We start from the raw sequence: 25,065 nt of genomic DNA on the forward strand, positions 1-25,065 counted from the left end.
TCAAGCAAAGTTAAATTTTGTGGACAGTTAAATTTCATGAAAGTAATGAGAGTGTTGAAGGTAATTTTGATTTACATGACTACAAAAATTTGAAAAACTCCCGGTGGAATGTGCCACGAACTACCTTCATAATAATATATCAAAATACAACAATACAATCATATATAAACGAACTAAATATCTCTTCATTCCTGAATGCCTTCATATCGAATCTTCTCTTCTCTTCTCAGACTCCACCATGGACGCATCGAAATATCAAGGCGATATGGGTATCGCAAACAATACACCAACCTCCAAATATATGCTAAAAGCTCCTCCTACCCCATCCACTGCTGAATTATATGCAATATATCGAGCTACACATATTGCCGCTTCATCAAACGAACCTAATCACCTCATACTCACAGATTCCCTTAGCTCAATCCAATCTCTTCAAAAAATTCACACCACAAATTGCTTAGCAACCAAAATCAAGCAACAACTGCAAGATATACAAGACAACAACAAAAAATATCATTTTGTTGGATCCCCTCACACACTGGAATAACAGGAAACGAAGAGGCAGAGCTGGCCGCTAACGAAGCTGTAAATAGTGATAGTGCGGAGTGCGTGAACTTTTTAATTACTATCGATATAAAATCAATCTCAAAAGCGTTCTTCTAACACGTTTCCGTCTAGGCTATACGCGACTGACCCATAGCTACTTATTTGATGGGAAGCCTGAACCAAAATGTAGCAACTGCATTTGCAAATTGACTATGAAACACATAATCGCAGAATGCCCATCTCAAGTGTGTTTATTTGGTAGGTATTTTGGAGAGACTATACCGAATTTTCTATTGCTAAAATGTATACTCAAATGTTACCAGTTGTTTTTGATTACTGACTATAATGAAATTCGCTGACAAGTTACATGTCAAATTTATATATTAATGAAAAGTAACAATTTATATCACAATAATTTAGCTATGTATTGCACCAGTTCTGTTATCGATTGGGTTCTATTGATAATGTCAACGTTAACTGAAGCTTGAATTACTTATATGGATTTGTCTTTCAATGAAAAAAACTTTTTGTTTGTCAAGTGTTATCCAAAAACTTTTTAGATATTCAATTCCCCACTTTCACGATATCCCTGGTAAATCAGATTATTCAGACTGTTGTCTTTTCCAAAAACGTACAAGAAATAGAAGAAAATAACTCAGTTGAATTTTAATGAACAAACTATTTGAGAATAGTATGAAATTAGACGTAAATTTTTCAAACAAGAGGTGTGCCATGGTAATTAGTCATAATTTCATATTATATAATAAATTAGAGTGATGAAAGCATAAATTGATTTCAGTATTGTAGTTCAGTATTGAAATTCAGAAATTTGGCTGCTCAAGAAATTGCTAGTTTGATGCCGAAAGTTTTCATCTGCCTCTTTCTTTCCTTGAGATAATATTTTTATTGGTAAGTCTGCACCATTTGGAAGGGATTTCAATTCTTTCTCCAGCACTTTAGCAGTTCTCGATAACAAGGAAAATCAGTTCTCATTTGTTCAATTTGTACAACTGTTGAAAAATCTACTGACATAATAAACGAAATTTATAATAATTATATTTTAAGTATCCACGGTGATTTAATTGAAGTCTCATCTTATTCGGATTTTAAATAATCAATACCACTTAGTTTTTTTCTGTATATTTTCGAATTCGACATTTTCGTACATTTTGATAGCTTTACAACAAATTGTTAGAACAGGACCATTTAATCTCGTGACGTTTATCGAGCCATAGCTGCAAAAAAGTTATGTTGCTCCATCTTGATGGAACCAAATATCTCTATTTTATGGGTTTCAGGAAGGCTCACATCAAACTCAAAATTTCTGAATAATCGATTAATAACTGAAAACATCAAACCGAAATAAATTTTGATTATTGAATAAAGCACATTTCGTTAACCAAGTTATCCTCTTCAGAGACTGACAGTGTAATTATGAGTGTTGGTGTAGTAGTAGTGTAAACAGTTCGTTCAGTAAATTATGATTGTGTCTTATCACTTTCCTTTGTTTTTGTAACTAAGAGTAGTCAACTGTAACAAGGATTTTGTTTTTATGTAATGACAACATTAATGTCAATATTCGTCGATAGAAATTGGTAGCGAAATCGCTTTTTAGTGCCTAGACACTGAAATAACTGAACTGTAACCCGCTTCATGTTCGACAGCAGTCGATTACACGTCAAGCAGCTTATAACCTTTTAACATTGCAAATAATTTGAACTATTCTATTACCAATAATATAAATTAATGCATGCCGATTTCTAAAAAAATAATTGTATCAATTAGCTGTGGAGCTAAACGCGGCACCTAGTCTGCTCTCGTCAATTTTCAAATATTTCCGGAAGTATTTTTGAATGTGAGCGATTTCAAAAAAAATATAATAAATTCTCTTTTTGTAACTCTGGTTAGTTGCTAGATGCACCAATCTCCAGCCTCGTGATAAAAAGAATGAGTTCCTTGATACATAAATAGCTCTTTTTTTGAGACAAAAAAAGAGCTCAAAAAAGAGTGCTGTGCTATTTAATACAATGAAAATTCCTTTTCAAACTCAGTACCGTACGATTTTCCTTTTCAATGAAAATTCTTATTTAAATTAGAACGTTGCCAATATTCACCAAAATTGACCTGTTACGTGGAATACTAAATCATCCATTACTTAGAACCTCACTATACATAGTTCTGAAGTTATTTGTGAACTCATATTTGTGAAAGATGTCTGTTTCTGTCTGGTTAATTTACGTACTAATGCTGTGATATTGCAACACTTGAATAATCAATAATTTCATAAAACAGCATACTCTATAATTATTTATTAATACAAAAATACATCAATTTACCTAAAGAATAAAATTGATTTTCTAAGATTTTTATTTTATATAAATAAGAATAATATCTTAAACAAATTAAATGCAGATATTAAACATCCATTAATATCACAACTTTAAAAGTCAAATGGTGATTGAATTATCAACGAAAACAACTTACATCATAAGATGTTGAAAAACTTCAACTATTCAATCGAGGCGAGAGAAAATCTGATTTTTATGACGCACAATATAGGTTAGTCAAATCATATATATTATTTCAGTTCATAATCAGAAACGAGAATAGATTTGAATAACTATCAATATAAAACATTTTCGATTTATCTCACTTAAATGATGAAAATATCGTCTCACATATACACTACTGGTCAAAAGTATTTGCCAAATCCACAATCCATTCATTACATTTCAAGATAATACACTTTAACAAAATGTTCTTATATATTATCGAAGGAAGGCCGAAGCGGTATTTCACAAAACAATTCTGTTTTTTGTTCAATTTATACAGACACATGTTTATTTTTTGTCGGTGACAAATTAAAGCTCACAAGATTTGTTTATTTGATATTTTTCAACTATGAATTAATTTTTAGCGTTTATGATTGTAATTTAGTACCAGTTAGCCCTGTGAGACACAAACATATGCTGTGATTTATACTTTTTTGAGCAAGATCTTCGTATATAAATTGTTTTCGTTATCGCAAATTCAGATTTGTAAGTTGAAATGAATGAAACCAAGGAACTACCGACTGAAACTTTTTATAGTCTAGGTAAAAGTGACCGGACCATTTCCGCAGAATTAAAAATACCTCGACGTACCGTGGATTACAATATGAAAAAATATCCATCCACCAGGAGCTTTTATGGAAGCAAACGTTCAGGGCAGCTTTGAGAAACCACAAGCGCTGAAGATAAACATATTGTATTGATCAGTAGACGTGATCGACGACTCATGAGCTCAGAGATAGTAGCTCAGATCAATGAACTTTGGGATCTACCTTTGAGTATTTCTACAGTGAAAAGGGGATTAACCCTCCGGTACCTGTTGAAAATCTGGGAACGGTTACCCGTTTCGGTCTCACAGACCGTTTTGTTTCAACGAATAATATAATAGCTTTTTCTAATTATTTTATATAGAGGTATTAAAACAAAATAATATTATACTAAAATATGTTTGTTCTTTATCAAATAAAACACAGATACAGATAGAAGAGGTAAAGAATAAACTGAAAACTTATTCTAAATAAATGTAAACTGAATCACAATGTGCAAAATATATGATCGAAAAAACACAGCAACTAATTTTACATTTTCATTCCGAAAACTTCTATGTTTCACATACGATGGTAACATGTTCGAGGCACATGAATTTTTTACATTTTACACAATGAAAGCGGGTTTTTCTATTTCTTTTACGATCGCAAAAGTGGCACCTTCCTCTTTCAGGTAGTGGTTTTGCACTCGTTCCTTCTTGGCTATCTTCACTACCACAAATTTCTCTGATGCGAAGCTTTAGTGGCCGAGAAACTTGCTGCACCGTCGATCGGATAAGTAAATGTGGACGAACCATCTCCATGGATAGACTTCTTAGAAATTTTTTACGTCGAATTGTAACAGAAGGATTATTTGAACAAAATATCAAAAAATAACACAAAAGCTATCATAAAGTACCAAATAGTGCCAGAATTTAGCAAATAAAATACATACCTTTCAGAAATTTTACAAGCGAATGTCCGAAAAAATCCAACTCCGATACCCGTTTCTGTCTCGCAGACCGAAATCGCCTTTATATGCCAAACGACTATACAGATCTAGCTATCCCACTTAACTAACGTCGAACGGGTCGAGCTAGGAAGGTACCCGGGTAGGAGGCCGAAACCGACATTTGATAGCTTAAATCAAATGCCATGACGGTCCCACAGACCTCTTTCAAGACGTAAAAATAAAATTAAAAGGTTGCAGTGGACTAAACAACATAAAATTGGACGCATGAAGAGTGGTAGAGAATTTTATGGAGCGATGAATCAATGTTTGAGGTTTTTGGATCTAAGAGAAGAGTATTTGTGCGCAGGTCAAAGGAAAAAATGATGCTAGATTCATGTGTAGTCCGGACTGTGAAACAAAGCGGACGCTCGGTGGTTATTTGGGAGACCTCCAATCAATCCTTAAAGCTATGCCAAGAGTATCTAGAAAAATTGGGAAGGAAGAATATAATGAAAATAAGGATTTCGCCCGCACAGTCGCCCAACCACAGCCTAATTGAACTATTGCGAGCCAAAAAAGATATGGAAGTAAGAAAACAATGTATTTCTTCCAAAATGCCAAAATGGTTCACCGAATTAATAAAAGCAAAAGGGAGTTTTCTGATGAATCAAAAATTTAAATATGTATGTAACAATTACAGACTGTAATTTTATTATACTATTAATATTATATTATCTATATAAATATCAATGGAATAAATTCATTTTTCAATCCATTGACCAAATGATAATGACTGATATAGCCAAATTGAACGGCTTGAAATAAATTCCCAAGAAGTTGGTGTTTACTTCTGAAACCTTCTTGATCGGCCACAGAAATGATCTTTTCATCCAAGTTCAAGAGTAGTGATAGTTTCATTCAGATTATTCATTGTATCAAGTGAGGATGGGTTTCAGTGTGCAAGAACCGCTTACCGATTTAAATAAAAAGTGTGTACGTCTTTCCGACTGGACTCAATATTTGACAGTAGCCTTAGTTAGAAAAAATATTCTATTTTACATCTATTTATGCCACTAGCACAACAACACTGCAACGATTGAAATGAAACTAAAAATACAATATAATTTTTGTTTTTGAGTATCAGTAATTCTGCTGGTTGTTGTATAAGTTTGAATTAAATAAAATATGGTAAATAAAATCAACAACACTTATAAAAACCTTTCGTGATTGTCAAATTGCATAACATGGGTAGAAGATTAAGGCTCATTGGATACTCGTCATATAATTAGCGTAGGGTCAACATTAAAAATGTACAGAAATGATGTAATACGAGAACGCATGCATATTAAGCTTTAGAGAATTTTCAATATTAATGTCCCGAGTGCATGTCAAATTGTCGATAATTTAATTTTCTCGAGTGCGCGAATGCGCACGAGAGGAAATTATGAGACAATTTGACATGCACGAGAGGGCATTTTGGCAGACTATTTCCTGAGAAAAATTTAATTTAAAATAAACTTAATTCTGATAAATGCCCAATAAGGTATTTAATGTAAAGCATGATATCAAACAATCTATCATTATAATTTTGCAGGCTTTTTAAAATGTTGAAAGAAAAAAGAGGAAAACATATTACGGTCGATCGTCTTTTCTTAACTGTAAACCCATCATGGATGAAAGAAACATCAAAAGGTTTTTTTTAAAATTGTCCAGTAGGACGAAATGAAATTTCAAAGTGGACAAGAGATGCAGCGGAAGCTATAGGAATTGACACGAAAAGAATAAAAGTGACAAATCACTCGAACCGTGCTGCGGCAGTTACTCAGCTTGCCAAGGTTGGGGTTTCAGAAAATCAAATTATGAAGGTTACCGGACACTCCAATCAGGCCTCGATAAAGAGTTACCTCCAAGTAAATAGTGAACACCACGAGGAAATTGTACAAAAAATGCGAAATGACAGTAGCGAAGTAACAATAAGAAGTGGTGGAAGCAGCATAGAAACACCATCGTCGGCCTCCAGTAAAGTTGTATATTCTAATTGCATTTTCAATAATTGTTCCTTTTCTTAAAATATAAAATTAAAACCAAATGATGTTTATTAATCCTAGTCGAAAAATTGGCACTAGTGCAAATTATCGATAATTTGCACTAGTGCAAATGTAGTATTATCGCTGAAATTTGATCGTTGCTAGGTAAACATAAAATATTACAGCTTTTTGGTTGGCTTAAATTTTTCGAAGGAAATAGTCAATATTAATGTCCCGAGTGCATGTCAAATTGTCGATAATTTAATTTTCTCGAGTGCGCGAATGCGCACGAGAGGAAATTATGAGACATTTTGACATGCACGAGAGGGCATTTTGGCAGACTACTTCCTGAGAAAAATTTAATTTAAAATAAACAATAATTGTTCCTTTTCTTAAAATATAAAATTAAAACCAAATGATGTTTATTAATCCTAGACGAAAATTTGGCACTAGTGCAAATTATCGATAATTTGCACTAGTGCAGTATTATCGCTGAAATTTGATCGTTGCTAGGTAAACATAAAATATTACAGCTTTTTGGTTGGCTTAAATTTTTCGAAGGAAATAGTCATCATTTATTTTATTGTGTCTTAAAATTATTTTCATCATTTATTTTATTGTGTCTTAAAATTAAATATTGGAGTAGTGCAAATTCATAGAAGTGATCACTTGTCACAAGCCGCCTCTGAATTTCTATGGGAATGAAAATTCATTTATATGGTCAAATACAGCATGTAATATTCTTAAGCAATCATTCAAATATTATAGTAGCTCCTTCTGTAATTTATGGATAAACTTAAGTTTTCATATCAACAACATAATACTTAATATTTTTTATTAATGTAAAATGAAAATATAACTTAAAAACTCAGTTTACTTTCAAATTTCTTGAGCTTAGTTTTGTTCCAAAACCAAAGGATCCAATGAAACAAATGCCATACCATGATTAAAAAGTTCAAAAATAATGAAAATAAGCTGAACTGGATTTGTTAGATAGAAAAATACTGAAAACTTAAGTGAAAGAATAGAGATATCATCTGTTTATGACGAAATAACAACAAAGTAAAAGAAATTAGTGGTTATTCAGTGAGACACTTAGGTCAAATAGCTAGATTATGAGGAAAAAATCAGGTAGAAATGTAAAAATATTCAGGATTAGAGAAGGAGTGGGAAGAAAGTAGGTCCCTCAAAAAAAAAACAGTTAATTTGAATATTGCTTATTGATTTTTCCCTTGAAATCATTTAGGAAAGTGATGTGTTAAGTTGAAAAAAAAAATTTAATTTCAGAAATAAAACACAGGAAACTGTTTTTATTTCATTATAACGGTTGAATTTTAAAAATATTTACTTCATTATTTTTAGAGTAAATTAACATCGATATATTTATGATAGATTAATTTTTCTGCGGAACATTTTTGAATCCTTGCCAACTTATAAAATATATCCAAAAGATGTTATTCAACATAAGTTGATCAATTGCCAAGATGAATTATTTACAAATATAAAAGCCTATAATTCTGGAAGTTTGTAGAGACACTGATTATAAAGATTATAAAAAAAAATTCAACTTAGAATTAAAAAGAAATGTAATCAAATATCCTTTGCCATATTCCTACTTTTGTCAATTGATTGAATTAATAATTCTTTAGGTTCTATATTTGAAACGGATAATTTTTACTGGAGCGAGAAATCTACAATTTGAAATGGATTCTGTGTCAAGTAGATGCCGATAGTAAGACAAATTTTTTCGTCGTCGATAAATTGAATTTGCGAATTGATAAAATGTCTTTTCGTGAACTAGGCAAAATAAATATATAATAGTGAAAAAACCTTATAGGATATATTTGGAGTTTGCAGTTGAAAAGAACATCGATTTATTCAAATAGCTCTACTGTGTTCCAAAACTTTTGCAAGGAATCAAATATGTCTCCAGCTGCACTTTGCAAGAGAAATTTGCGGAAGTGCTGAAAATGTTACATAATATAACTTTAACAAAAACATGTGATTGTTTCGAAAGAAGCTTACTTCGATCACAACATAATATATTTTTAGTTTTATTGATCAATTACTCGTGATTATTTAACAAACTATTACCCTTCGTATGAAATACAAGGTAGAAATTAATTTGTTTCCCTAAATTGTGGACAGTTTTGGTTTGGTTATTTGATAGTATTTGAAGTATGTGACATACATTTTTTATTTATGGAACAACTTCGAAGATTTAACTTTATTGTAGAATCCTAGGGATAAATAAAAAAAAATGTCATCAATTAACCTGCTAATCGATATCACCTGGCAAAAGAATGAGAATTTAACATTTTTTGTGAAAATATTACATGTTTGTATGGTATGATTTTGAAAACTGAAAGGATTTCTACAGATTTGCATATACTATTAATTGGTTCTACAACTTATAAAAAACATAAAACTTTGGAAAAAATCGATAAAAAATTATTTTTTACGTTTAACATAGACAGTAGGTGATCTGTCTGGTTGAAAAGTTGGATGTACCTCTTATGATAAGATTTATATTCATTTGATATCTGCATCATATTTTATAAAGATGAAATTTATGTTATTTTACGATTTAACGGACTCTAGAAGATGAATCACAAGATGCTTGAGATAATTGTCAATAGACTGTCGATTGTTCTGTTGTAGAAAACTTAATATCACATTTCAGCAACTTGACTCCGTACTTTTTTGTTTTGAAAATTTCATCATCAAAATTGAAACTGACACTTAAGTAAAAGTGATATGTGTACAAAAACAATACATTCTCAATCCATTGGCGACGATTATTTTCGTTAATTTCATGACATTTATTATTACCAAAATTTTGAAAATATATTACTGGATTACGAAATAAAAATTGCATTGTTCTGTAAAGAAATAAATTACACTGGCTGTTTAGAAAACTAGGTCACTGATGTGGAAATACACGGAGTTTTATTTTTGGTTACCAGTTTTTTTGAAAGATAAGAAACTTCTTGCAAATAGATAATAACAGGTAATTCATTTTTCGTGATCATCAATGAAAATTCGATACATTCAAAGCGTTATAGTTGTAAAGATTAGTATTTTTTTCTTATTTAGGTTTTGGTATGGCATGATAAACTGAAATTTCCATACTAAAAAGTCTAGATACAATCCCAAATCGAAGCACGGTGTTTTCCAAAAGATATCGTCCATGTTCAACAAACTGGGAGTTCTCAATCGCATAATTATTTCAACTTTATGTTCTCACTCTGTTTTTCAGCGGTATTTGTCAGAGATCGGAAGTCTTCCTTGAAAATTTGTTAAAACCATTAATTAATAATATTCATCCTTGTCATGGAACAATTATTATGTAAAAAAATTACATAACAGTTGATTAAATTTGACTTGTTATAACTCTTCTCTGTGGATAAAACACATGTGGAACTCCATCTTAATCTCATCTAACCATCTCGACACGGTCTTCCTCTTTTACCCTGCACCTACTTTATTCTTATTCCAGCTTCCTATTCAGCCTCTTTTTTTTCATACATATTTCAGGTTTGGTTTTTATTTTTATTTCTGTACTTTTGAGCATTTTTTCATTTGTACTGAGTTCATTGCTTGTAGCTAATCTCTTGCTTCTCTGTTCTGTTCTATCACCATCGTTCATTATTATTACACCTAGGTACTAGCATTTCTTCACCACTTCAAACTAACAACAAATTTTTACTGAACGTATAATGACTTCAATATTGAAGAAAAACTTCTTTCATCTCTCATTTTGTATATACAGGAATTTTCCTCACTCACACTTTATTTAGCTGGAAAACATCAATCATTTTTTTGACAAGCAATAAGAAATCGAAATGTTCGTGAATGTTGAAAAATTGATTTCAAGAAATTTGTTTTTAAATTATTCAAATCTGAATGAAAGACAACTACACATCAGAATGTGAGTTTTTTATGAAATACCTACCAATTTTTTTTGTCCAATCTGGACCCAAGCCGCTAGTCATTTTTCATAAACAATTGAGAAAATATAAACAAAAAAATTTATGAATTACTTTCAAATTTCTTGTATTCTATAAAAATAGTAGTATAATAGGATTAAAACTCACCAACAAAGTTATTTTATTCTCAATTTCTCATTTGTGAACGGAAAAATTCTAAATCGAACCAAAATACACTTGAAACTTTATGTTTATACACAAAATCATAACAAACACTCATTGAACTTTTATAAATCTTATATCAGTTTCGAAAGAATATATGGTTTTATATAATTTGGTTGAAACCGAAACAACTTTCATCGAAAACAGCGTGCTACTAATTTTTCGGACCGAAAATACAGCGGGAAAACATTTATCACTATTTTTAGGAAAACCGTAAAACTGTTTGGATGCCCAGGTGATTAGCGTCAGACAAGAAAAACAAACTCAATAGATAATTTTTGAAATAAACTAAAGCTTCGAAAATTGAATGATATAAGGAGTACCTCGAATGTAGTTCCCATAAAATGAATGCGTCATTTAAATACAATGGACAATAGAGAACCGCAAGTGAAAGGAGTGTGCAACCTGGGAAGATACATGAATTACCACCCCTCTCACCACAAACACTTTGCAAAAGAGAACCTAGTGAAAGAAATGAAGCATGGAGTACTTAGAATTTCTAACACCTATTTTTCATAACAAACATTTGATTATTTAGATATATATGAGCCGATTTTGGATAATTTCTACCGGAGGTCTTTATTTTGCAAAATAGTATTCAATACATCGTCTACCATAGATGAATAAGTAAATGTTAACACAGCCTTACTTAACAGTGGTAATAAAGAGTCTCCAATCTAAACCTCGTGGACTTCATTTCCATACATTATTCCCAAAATCTTCTCTATAGTTAAAAGTAAAAAAACTTCTGAGAGAATCAGAATGAACACAGATTTGCAGTTCATGAACAAAATATTTTTTTCTGCTGAAACGACGTTTCATTTAAACGGAATGGTTAGGTTAGGTTAACAAACAGAACAAAATTATTGGTCCTTATTTCTTTGAGAGCAGAGTTAATGGTGAGGTTTATCTAGATTTTTGATTAAATTCTTAGTGCCGCATTTTGCACGTACAGTTAGAAATTATTTAAACGAGGTTACTCTCAATTGGTGGACTGGAAGACGTGGAACGATCGAATAGCCGGCTAGATCCCCCGATTAGACTCCTCTCGATTACTTTTTTCGTGGTTTATGAAAATCTTAAGTATATTTGAACAGAGTAGACAACATTGCTGATTTAAAAGTTTGGATAACGGAAGAAATTAACAAAATTTCCCCTGTGGCCATACAAAATGCTTTACAAGAATTCCAAAATGGGTTCGGTTATTGTCAAGAAGTGAATGGTAGTCATTTTGACCATTCAATTTCTACACAACACCCTTTCTTATTTAAAATTTTCGAAGCGATGCTCAGAATTCAAAGGGGGTGCTGGTGGGGGATAATATTTTCATACTGTAAATTGTCAATTTAAGAATAAAAATCGACTTGCTTCAAGTTTTTTTCTCATTGTACATAATAAAGATAAAATTGAATTTATTCCATACATATGTATCGCATTATATATTCCATGAATTTTCACGGAACAAAGGATTTCCATTATAACACTTGAAATCTACCTTAATTCCCATAAATTAGGCTAAATTTGATATTTCACGAGATACTTACTCTAGTAATTGAGTACGAGTAGCCTAGTTATTGGAATCAGAATCAAAACATTAGAGGATTTACATAGAGTCTACACAAATGTCTGAATGATAAATCGACAGGCCAAATCCTATATTGAAAGAATCTCAAAGTAATAAGGGGTGAAATCGTCCGATCTTTTAGTTAAACAATATCCAAATCAGATAAAATCTGATATCTCTCAGCTGGTTAGTTGTTATTAGATGACAAAATTGAAGTATTGTGTTTCAAATAAACACAAAGAAAGTCATATGGAAATAAAACTTGTTTCTTACGAGGCTAATTTCTAATAGCCTTAAAGTTGAAAAAAAGTTATAGAAATGAAAGAATAATTTGATTCTTCAGACGTTAATTAAATTTTGACAATATTGTTCCCGTACAGAAGTGCACTGGCTGAATCTTCTGAAACCAATATCTTACGATGCACGGCTTATAAATGTTGAAAACGTAGATTTATCCATTTAAAAAATTTCGATGAAAAATTTCCATCATAATTATAAAAACATTCCATTCGTTTGATATTGTAGGTATTTGTAAATTTTTTTCTTTAGTTGTTTCTACTTCAAAGCAACTGTAAACATTTCATGTAAAAATATTCAGAGAAGTTGTCGATGAACAGTAAAGAGAGAAGCTGGTGCAACAGATATTTTATTTTATAACAACGTTCTATTGAAAATTACATTAATAAGTTGGAAGTGAGTTGGTTGGAATTTTCACATTAAAGCTTGTATATTATGTGAAATTCAATCCAAGATTATGTCAATCCTTTGGAAGCTATTTTTTTCGTCCCTGGCTCATATAGATCATGTATGTACTTCATGGTATTCATATATGAATGCAGCCTTTTTAACTTTGTTTATTGAATTGAAAATAAGCCAAGAAAATTAAATCTAATTCAAATTTATTTCTTTTATTTTTTCTAAATAAATTAGCTCTCAAATCAATAGTCACGTGTATATTAACGAACAGTTTTAAATTTTCAATCTGGTTAATTAAACAGGACTGGGCAACGAGTGAAAAGATAATGAACATTTTTCAGAGAACATAAACGAATCCTTAGAAAATAGAAAACCGATCCAATTATACTGTGTATACATATGCTACAAGTAATCAGCTTTAAATTTTATATACGATACGTAATTTGCTTTTGTTTCGTACTTTGTCAAACAATTTTAGTTCGTTAATTATAAAAGGGACGGAGATTAAAATTATGATTATTTTATTAGCAATATAAGAGAGAGAGAGATACATATAACCTTTATTGTAATAAGAAAATTTTACAATTTTATGGATAAAGAGACATAGTATAAAATAAGATGATATAAAATAACATTTTGGCTTCATAATAATTATGATACAATATTAATATCTTACTCCATACTAAATATTGAATTATGCCAGGCTATGGAAGATTGGAGAATTATGCCAGAGAATAATAATGTCTTTAAAGCAGAAATACCTTTGTCAATCTCGGGAACTTATTAAATGTATTAGTCTCTTTTAATTCAGACGGTATATGATTAAATAAGTTTTTGGCATTGGAGGTGATGGGTATTGTTAAGTAAATGTCAAAGTTTTTCTACTAGTAGAATAACTATGAATGGGTCTCTCAGTTGAATTGTGAAAGTATTTGCGAACCAAACACGCCGATTCTAAAATGAAAAGAGCGGGGAGAGTTGAAATTTTGTATTTTTTAAAATATAATTCGCAATGCGTTCTACTACTCGAACCATAAATGTAAAAATAACTCTTTTATGTGATTTAAAGATACGCAAACTACATGATCCCCAAAAAGGCAAACCATAGCGTAATGTCTATATCTATAGACCATTGAAGGGCACCGTCAATATGTAGACCAAGAAACTTATCGAATTTCAGGATCGTATTAAGTCATTGTTGAGTTTTAGAGGTTGCAAAACTCCTTTTAGGATAAAACTCAAATTTTCTCAGTGGTTAAACAGAGCCTATTTGCGTCAGGCCTGGATTTAATAGTAGATCTGCCCATAGTAGAATGTAAAGCTTGTATATCTGCACTAGAGGTTCTACTGGTGTCATCCGCAAGTCAAGTTAACTTATTATTATTCGTAAATATATAAAATCATTATTGAATACCAAAAACAAATTGGACCTAAGTCTGAACCCTGAGCTGGTTCCAGTTGTTTCCTATGTTCAAGCTAAGATACAAACCATTTTAAAGAAACACCTCGGATACCATAATACTCTAGTTTGGTGATCAGAATTTCATACATTCATCAATACAATTGAAGGCCTTAGCGAAAATACAAATTTTTTTTTTCGAAACCACAGATATTGACATAATTATTAACAAATTTCACAGTTTTGATTCACTGTCTTTTCACATATTATACCATCATATATTTTGTTATAATTGATTTATAGTCTATGATATACATAATATTCATTCTAATAACTAAATTTTAATAACTCAAAGTTTGATATATGCAACCCTTTAATCAAAATTTTTACATTATATAAAAATTCTTCTAAATAAAGTCTTTCTATTTATTTTCATTGATATTATAAGTCAAGACCATTATGATACTTTTGATGTTAAGGTTATATTTAACATTTGACTATAAATTCTATAATAAAATTGCTAATTTGGATCGCGCTTGAAACGGTTGTTGAAGTGTTTATATATGATATTTTCTGCGCAATATCCGGCTATGCACAGTTCTAACGATAACGAAATCAGTTGGAACACAAAACAGAATCGTCACCGTACCAAGGACGGTTTTTGGATGGGTTGGAACGAGCCGAAATATTATCATATTTCTATGAAGGGAGTCAAATTAATTGCTAAATATTCTTATTATGTCTATAAAGTTAGATAATTCTGTTTATTTAGAAATAATAGATGGGAAACAAGTAAACATAAGTATAATTTATGATATATGCCAGTTTATAAGTTAATATTTCTCATTGTTAGGAAACGTTCCTTGGTTTCACTCCCAAAATTTAGTTATGAAGGATACGAAAATATTTGTTAATTTTCGTCGTATTACAATCTTGCTTAAAGCCTATAGATCATATTTATGAGATAAAATATTAATTTTGAAAATCACGGAGATATTTGTTAATAATATAAAATTAAATGTACCGAGTTAACGGTAATTTTTGGTAAAGAATTTGGAGATTTTCTACTTCTTACTTCACTTATATATAATTTTGATCAAATAAAAATAGGGTTACTTATAATTTAATATTAATGGTTCGACCCATCTGAAAATCAGTTGGGTATATTTCAACTGTCGCCTGCATATGGAAGAATTTTCAAGCAGAGACTAAAGGTTAAAGTATTTTAGCTTTTGTTTTAATTATCTTTATCTCTGTTTCATAATTCATTATAATTTTGTTTTCAAGACTGATAAACAATACAATGGTATAATCTTTGAAGGTGTGATGTAGGCGCAATGTACAAAAAGACGTGCTCAAGTTTTGAAAGGAAGATGCTGGTGATATATCATATTTATCCACTCCAATGCCTGACAGTTTCGGGGCGATAGAAATCATTTACCTTCACTTGGGAAACCGCTAATGACAAATCTATTTTAGACATAGAACGGAAGTCTAACCCTTATTAAATTCCCAGATTTTAATTTCAATGTAAAGATATATACTTCATGTGCCAGATAATAATATCAAGGGTGTTATAGGAAATATGTGTACAGCGTGACCGTATTATAGTGATTTTTTATAGCGTCCTGCTTTTGCAAAACAAGCCTTTTCGTTTATTATGTACTTATCGTATTAAAGGGATAACAACCATTCAGGATAAATATGAGAATAAAGGATTTCACTCACGGTTCCATATATTGGTATCCGGGTGTAAAAGCAGATTTTCTTCTTGTCATGTAATCAGGTCCTGGATCGTAGGTTATCATTACGAACGATCTGTCGATGATGTCTGGAGTAGATTTACTTTTGAACGGAAGAAATATATCTTTAAATATATCGTCGTCTGACATTTCTTCTTTTTCCATTGTATCGCTTAGAGATATTTTATAAGCTTCCAAACAATCTGCGTAGTCGTTGTAATATTCCTTCAAACATTTCCTTCAACAACAAGAAATGAAAATTTAAAATAGTATTCCATTTTGAAATAAATATGGCTGATATACTCAGTTGGAAAGGAAAGTATCGCGAAATAATATTCATCGAATTTTAGAATCTCAAAAATTTAATGAAGATTGTCACGACCGTTGGCTTGAATTTTCCGATTTTTAGACATAAAAGATAATGCCAATTCGCTTTATAATAATAAATTCCTGAAAACTTAGCTAAAGACCGTTATTTAATTTTGTTGGAATATTATCCAAAGATTACCTAAATTGCTTTTTTTATCGAGATGGTGCCACACTATTCCTGGTCGACAAATAAAAGAACAGATAATATTAAAAGTTATCTGTGTTACCCGACCTAGGATATTGTCTCTGGACTCAATTCACATTGATATTATATGCAACACATCCCGAAGATTTACGTAAAAGAATGCTGTTTATGTGTGGCAGTCAACTTAGATCGGTTCGAACAATACAAGAAGACTATTTAAACTGTTTCCTTGGAACTTTTATTAATGAAAATCAATGCTTAACTAGGCGTTATGCCACATATCACTATGATTTTCTCAATTTTTTTCCCATGAGACATTTCTATTCCTTTCCACCAAAAAAATTTTATGTATTTTATGTAAGTATATATTTATAACTTACCTATAGCTTCTTTTGGATGGAAATTCATAGGATCCTATAATATTCAGTTCGGTCAAACTTTTGAAAATACTTTTATTTGGCTGATTGTACGAAACTAGAAAAAACTCATCTCCGGGATCGTTTATATTATTATCATAAGATTTTAATTCGTCGTCAAGTTTACTATCCAAACGAATGTGGGTTGTAACAAAATCCTTGTTTAGGCACGGCTCCGAAGAAGCGGTATTTACTGAAAATAAAGATAATTTTACATTAATGCGATTATTAAGTCGAATTCCATAATACAGTTATTTTTTTTTTGTCGCATTATCATTATAATATTAATAATATCACCAATTATTTCCATATTTCTAGTTCTGCGTAGAAACTTCGTAAACTTGACAAAGTGAATTTCGCTATTCTACTAAGGATTCATCAATAACCAGCAGAAAAATATTAGTATTACAAATGAAAGAATAAGAAAGAAATCTGCTTGGATTTTTATTCTTCAGATTCAATAAATATGAAGTATTGTCAAGTCATCATTACCACTCTCTTGAGGCGTAATAAGAAATATTTTATGGTGATGATTTCTATGTCACGTATAACAAGGTAAATATAATGATTATCTTAAAGATGAAAAAGAATATTTTTTTTTGATAATTTTTAAAAGAAAGCTAAATTTTGACGTTTCGACTTTTCTTTAAGTATTTATCAAAATATGATATTGACACTGACTATTTGCTTATTTATATTGATCTATAGATCACCTTCATCATTAATATCAAAATAACGATAAAATCAACTTAGAACTTTGTTTTAATAAGGTCCCTACATCTTAAATATATAGCAGTAATCAATTAAATTATTTGTATTTTCATTAGAATTTACAAAATAGAGCTATGAATTTTCCTTAAATTATTTAGATCATTTTTATCATTTATTGCTTTTTTGTTCTTATGAATGTGAACCATTTCTAAAAATTCCCTTTTTGTATATTCTATTCTGTTTCAAGAATTTTTGAATATTTATAATTCAATTTGTTTTTTTGATATTTCATGGTTCGTTAATGCAGTTCTATTTTTTTAACGTATTGATGACCTCTTAGTCTATTTTCTAAATACTGAAATGTTTACCCTATGTAGACAGCGTATATGTATTTATTTCGTTATATGTGGTTTCTTTATATACAAATATTACCATTGTGAAAAATATATTAATGTGAAAATGGGACAAAATTAAAGAATATACAGAAATACCTCAAAACGAATTTATAAATGCTATAGAACTCACACTTACAACATATTTCAAATATGAAAATGAAATATACAAACAAATTGTTGGTTTTGCTATGATGGCTTCCATTTCAAGTGTTATAGCACAATTAGTAATGGAAGATCTTGAGGAAACTGTCCTAAGCAAACTTGATATGAATATTCCATTCTTTTTCCGATATGTAGATGATTGCATTACTGCTGTACCAAAGAAACAAATTGAAAACATAAATAAAAAATTCAATTCTTATCATAAAAAAGTTCAAACCAACTTGGTCCTCAAGATTAAAACTTCAATTCATGTCATCCTGTGGCACAAAAAAGATCAGTGATAATAAGTGTGTAAGATGGATCAATCCAACTATCAGTTCCTGAATTTAGATGCTTAGCTATTCAAAAAGCAAAAGCTGCATTGAAAGAAAATAATTATCCGGAAAAAAATGATGAATAACATATTCAAGAAAACGATAAACAGCTACTACAATCAATTAAAATATAAAGCAGAAACGAAACATCAAAACATAAAACATTTTTCCTCACCATATGTACAAGGACTTTCCCAAGAATTATCGAATTATTTGAATAAATATGATATTAGTATAAGTCATAAAGGACATAATACATTATAGAAACATTTCACTAAATTAAAATCCAAAACACTAAAAAACAAAAGAAGTAATATTATATATCAAGTGCCTTGTACTAATTGTGACGCTGTTTACATAGGGCAAACATCTCAGTATTTAGAAAATAGACTAAGAGGTCATCAATACGATAAAAAATATAATTGTATTAACGAACCATGAAATATCAAAAAAACATAAGTTCAATTATAAAGATTTAAAAATTCTTGAAACGGAATCTAATATACGAAAAAGGGAATTTTTAGAAATGGTTCATAACGAAAAAGCTATAAATGATAAAAAAAATCTAAATAATTTCAGTAGAATTTATAGTCCTATTTTGTAATTTCTAATAAAACTACAAATAATTTAAATGATTACTGCTAATTATTTGAGATGTAGAGACCAAGAAAAAATTAATTTTTCTTATTAAAACAAAGTTCTAAGTTGATTTTTAGATAAATTTTGAAGTTTCGACTTTTCTTCAAGTCTTTATATAAGAAACTAATTTTAAAACAGAAGGGACCTAAAATCAGGAACATTTAGATCCATTAATATATCAAAAAGGTCTAAGAAATATGAAATTAAAGTTCAAAATTCAATATTAAAATTGACGTTGATAGATATATTGGTTCTGGTTATTATAGGAATCTTCATTAATTTTTGATTAGTTAGATTATGAATGACGTTGAATTTTTATAGGTTAGATAAAGATAAATTTTAATGAATGATGTTTAATATTGATTAGTAAATTTATGGATAACATTAAATTTCAATAGGTTAGGTCGTTATGGATGTAGTTGAATATTCATTGGCTAGAATATAAATGACAATAAATTTTATAGGTTAGGTCGTTATAAGTGAAGTTGAAATTTATAGGTTAGGTAATGTTAGTTGCTTGTTAATGGCATTGAATTTTCATAGTATTTGTTTTTTCAAAATCTAAAAGATATGCATGAATTACACTAATGTTATTTGAATCAGTTTTCTTATTAATGCATTGATCATTTTGGGCAATATATGTTGTTTCCAAAAATAACGTTTTATGTAATTCTTTTCAGTTGTCAAAACATTGACAGATTCATCATTCAAGATAGATATGAGTCGCTAATGACCATCTATCAGGATATAATCTACTCTTGTGAGAAGTTATTAGACTCATCAGTGACTTTTTTGAATGACCAATGTACTTATTGTCACAATTTAAATGAAACAAATATTTCATATACTAGTCAATTTATTAGTTGGTGTTTTATCTCTCATTTTAGTAAAAATAGATTGAATATTAAGTGTTTGACTGTATGCTATTTTTATATTGTGCCCCAGAAAGTTTACGAGTAACTAATTTTATATATGGTAAAGGTGTATAAATACATAGAAAAATGTTTGAAATGACGTTTGAAAAAGATTATTCAATTCGTGTCAATATCAAATGAATTATACAAAATTCGTTTCAAAAGAACAAAGTTGATTCTATCCTTATTTTGATATTCAAGATGAAGGTGATCTATAGATCAATATAAATAAGCAAATTGTCATATTTTGATAAAGATTTAAAGAAAAGTCGAAACGTCAAAATTATCAAAATTGTCTTACTTTTAAAAATTATAAAAAAAATGGAACTAATTTTCATATTCAAATGTTTAATTCATCAATCTAACTCTAAATGTTCGGTGACCAATCTTGGCATTCCGTCTAACAATTTCACAAATAAACGTCGTCTATTTGGTTCCATTTGTTTTTCAGGATATTCAAAAGATGTCAAGTGAAAGGACATTGCTTCTGACTTGCCTGTCCAATTTGTTCTACAACTCAATCAGATTTAGCTCAAGCGATTATTAAGGGCCAAATCATTACGTTTTGATTTACTTTACTAGAACACCCCCCTTATTCACCAGATTTGGCTCCGTCCGACTATCATCTCTTTCCTCAAATGAAAAAAAGGTTAAAAGGTCGTGAATTTTCTTCCAACGAGGAGGTAATAAAAGCTGTGAAGGTCTGATTTGCAGAGCAAGAAGAAACATTTTTTTTAAAGGTCTAGAGATGTTGCAGGTTCGCTGTAATAAATGTATCCAATTAAGAGGAAAATATGTTGAGTGATAAAATATTTTGGTATTGAAATATTGTTTGGTTCTATAGTAGAATAAGAATTTTTCAATATATCCTCGTATATGTCATAAATAATTTTTCTGATTGTGGAGTGTGACATCCTGAATAAAAAACTATAGATCGAAAAGTGTTGCCAGTAGTTAGAAACTTGAAAAAAAATCATATTTTAAGTGTTTGTTATAACTTTTACTTTCTAATTCTTTTGGTTTGAATTTTGAGTTGGTTTTTAATCATTCCACTTCACTCCAAATATTTGGAATCAGATTTAAATAAATTGAATATTTATACGAACGTGTCTCCGTTCTAGAGTCGTTCTTGTCCAGATGTATTGAAAATATAAAACTCTGCGAAGGCGCGATGTTTGTTTCTATATATCCGTTTTGATAGCAAGCGGTTTATTTACATTGTTTCTTCTGAATAATTTCTAAGAAGGACTATTCATTTATTTGTAATGTTTCTTTAAGTTATATAAGTTTTGAGATTCTTTCGGGATGTTCTTTATTCATATATAAGGAGTTTTGTAGCGCAATTTAGTCCAGTTTATAATAAATAGTCGTCGTGAACAGATCGAATTAGCAAAGTAACCGAAGAATTTGAATAAATTATTCAAGTTAGTTTAGTGTTAGTGATAAATGAATTCTTATAAGTTAGTTAAGTGTAGTGTATAGTATTAGTAGTATATTATAGTAGTAGAATGAATTAAGAACGTAAGAGACAGTGTTTATGAATTAACCTCTTGAATCGAAATCTTATAAATAAGGAGCACATCAATGGGAAAGCTATATGTGGGTCTGAGACATTAGTCATTTTGCTTCAAATCGATTATGAGGGTGGCTTAGGAATATTTATGTCAATAAAATAAAGAGACCATCTGAAAATTACCTCAGTGAGTCTCAAAATACTTGTTTGCCTGACTCTATTGAGGGCGATCACAATAAGCTTCCACCAATTAATAGGAAAGTGGAGGATGAAGTCAAAGCTACCAGACACTTAAATTCTAAGTGGCCTTTAGATAATATACATTATTCTCCTACTGCCCCCCCTACAAAAAATCGAAAAAGAAAATTGAGAGAGACGGCACATTGGTAAAATGACTTCATGTAGAAGAGAAAAAACTGTATCATCAATAACAAAACGGCGATAAGTGCAACGATAATGATCACCATTTGGCTCTAAGCATCGTTACATACCTGAAACAGTTACTAACACATCGAAAATCAATTGTTAGAACGAATTTCCTGAAAATCATCGCTCAGGAATATGAAGCTTTACACAGAAATCATTCCCCTCCTCTATCAATCACATCTCTGACATCATTAAATAGCCACATGTCAATTATAGACCATCCAAACCACTTGTATATGCAAACTTTTCTACTAACTCCAGAACATCTTTGTAAATTATGTTATTAAACTATTTGCATAAAATAAATGTAATTTGAATTCCTTGACGATGTTGATACTTACCTTAATGTAACAATCAATTTTTGTTGTCAATCAATCCACTTTTGAAAGTTTGAGTGTTTGTGAAGTTTTATTTAGAGATTAAAATCAAATGTAGATGATGACATAACTGGATATTTAAAATTTTTTTGACAATTTTCTCTGCTCTGCATATGATCGCTCAAATTCCCCATTTACACTTCTATATGCCAATTACCCTTGTGTTCAAATTATCCAATGAAAAAGACTTTATGGCAAGTGTATCTAATAAATATTCGAGTTTATTAGGTCGATCTATTTCTAACCGAGGAAGGAGAAGCTGGGGATCAATGTAATAATCACTAATTCGTAAGAATTGAAACGTAATTTTTGTACCAAATTCGTGTGAATAAATAACTGTCGTACGAATTCTTATCCAATGTAACTGCAGCCCAATAATCTCATGAACTAATATAACAAAATTAATATATCATCGAGAGGGGTTATAAATTGAAGAATCCACCGAGTGGATGGAAACAATAGTGTCCTGCCAAAGACAAGAACAATGTGTCCCACAATTTGTATGAAAAATAAAAAGCTTATTATATTGAGATCGAAAATGAATGTTAAATTTTGATCAAATTCATCTTAACCACTAAGATGAATATACCTAATTATTCAAATAAGGATACTGACAATACTTTAGAATATGGAATTATAAGAATCAACAACTGTTAAAACCTTTGTAGTGAAGAATTGTGACCTAAAAAATAGTCTTTTTACAAACAACATCAAATTACAAAATAGTATTTAAGAAGTGATCAAGCACTAAAAATAGAGATGTGAATAAATATTGAAATCTTAGCTTATTTCCAGAAACAGACGACAAAATATTATTCCATTCTAATTATACAACAATAAAATATTGATTCTGGAGTACACAATCCTCTTTCCATTTATTTATGAAGTACATGATAGGTAGTAGTGTTAAATTAGTTTGTAACCAATGGTGATATTGAGGAATATTACCTGTTGTATTATAAATTTTACTATTCGTGTCAGGTACTTCTTGACATAATTGGTCTAAATTCACTTTGGAATTAGTTGGAGTTACATCATTGGAATCAATAACATCTAGTATACAATTTATATTGGTGTCATTTATTTGTACTAAAGATTCTACTGATTTGATTTCCGTATTGTTACTTATTTTAACCACAGAAATTTCTTCTGACCACGATTCCTCCACGCACGTCTCATAATCGTCTTTTTCTGAAAATTTATCACTTAACAGACTGTCGTTTTTCGAGAATATTTCGAATTTGTCAAGCTGTTTATTAAATTCAACACAGTTTTCTTTTATTTTCAATGTCTGTTTATCACTATCAAAACTACTGTCTACATCACTGTCACTATATTTAGATTTTGGCTTAGTTCTATTTATATGATTGCTTCTAAAAAGATCATTTTTGTTATATTGTGGTGCTTTTTCACCTAAATCTTCTACGTCCGAATTAAATGAATGACTGCACGAATTATCATCATCTATACATATATTCATGGTATCTAGACATTCTTGAAATTCTTCTATACATTCTTGAAAGTCTTCTAAGCATGTATGGTCTTCCTCAGTATCCTGCAAAAATTTACATATTTACATAAGCGGAATTTAGCAATTTTCGATTTGAGAATAAGATATCAACTACATCTATACAATATTTATTGATGTAACTGGTGCACGAAGTGTTAAAAACCACCTATTTCATATACGATTCACGTAGATAACCCAAGCTGGAATTAATTTCCTAATAACAAGCTGGAGAATTTTGACACAAAACTGAATAATCTAATGTTGGTATACATTTTAGAGTTTCTCTTGATGATTCATTATTGTTGTGCTCATGTTATTGTGTCATTTTGAGTATGTATAGTTTGAGTTGTTGTTAATTTTTCAATATAACTTCCAATAAATGCTGTATATAGTATTGTGGATCTATTAATGTAACGCATTTGAACAGAAATTCTCATAAGTACCTAGAGCGTTTCAATGGATGGTTGCTGGCCATGAACTATACTAAATTAACTAGGAGGAACTTCAAGCAATAAAATTTATTGAAATTAGGTTTCATCACTCAATATCTAACATTCCAGTTTCATTTTCACCTTATTAATAAATAATAACACGTTTTGCCAAAGTTAATTTATTACAATTAAAGGATTATCACATTTCACTGGAGTAAGATATAATATCTTTAATATTTTTATACTAGTAACATTGCAACTAACAAATTTCCAGTTCTAAATGATTTCTTGATTTTATTTCTGATTTTACAATTTTGAAAACTACTTTTCCACAATTGTAGGAAGTAGAGGTGTAGAGTTAACGCTACTTTGGTCAATTCTCGGCTTTACTTCTTTATGCCGAACCAAAACTACTCAGGAAAAACATCGTCAAAAATATTCATCTGATCACTTGTTTGAACAGCTTTTCACCAAAAATTCTGTTGTCCACATGTATCTTTAGAATATAATCATTCAGTTGCTTTATCAAGTCAAGTCAATGGATGTGTTATCAAAACTTGGGACATACTGTTTAATTTCCTGTGCGGATT

General features: G+C 30.1%; 1 protein-coding gene across 1 annotated transcript in view; it reads right to left on the reverse strand.

Annotated features, from left to right (window-relative positions):
• The window catches only part of LOC130447078 (uncharacterized), a 450,284-nt gene that overhangs the window by 275,346 nt on the left and 149,873 nt on the right, over positions 1 to 25,065 (reverse strand). Inside the window, exons 14-16 of the mRNA XM_056783735.1 lie at positions 23,483 to 24,089; positions 17,048 to 17,276; positions 16,140 to 16,391 (exon numbers count right to left, since the gene is read on the reverse strand). Coding sequence (XP_056639713.1) covers positions 16,140 to 16,391; positions 17,048 to 17,276; positions 23,483 to 24,089 — 1,088 coding nt within the window. The remainder of the gene's footprint in view (positions 1 to 16,139; positions 16,392 to 17,047; positions 17,277 to 23,482; positions 24,090 to 25,065) is intronic.

Source organism: Diorhabda sublineata, chromosome 7 (assembly GCF_026230105.1).
Source record: "Diorhabda sublineata isolate icDioSubl1.1 chromosome 7, icDioSubl1.1, whole genome shotgun sequence".
Classification (NCBI taxonomy): domain Eukaryota; kingdom Metazoa; phylum Arthropoda; class Insecta; order Coleoptera; family Chrysomelidae; genus Diorhabda; species Diorhabda sublineata.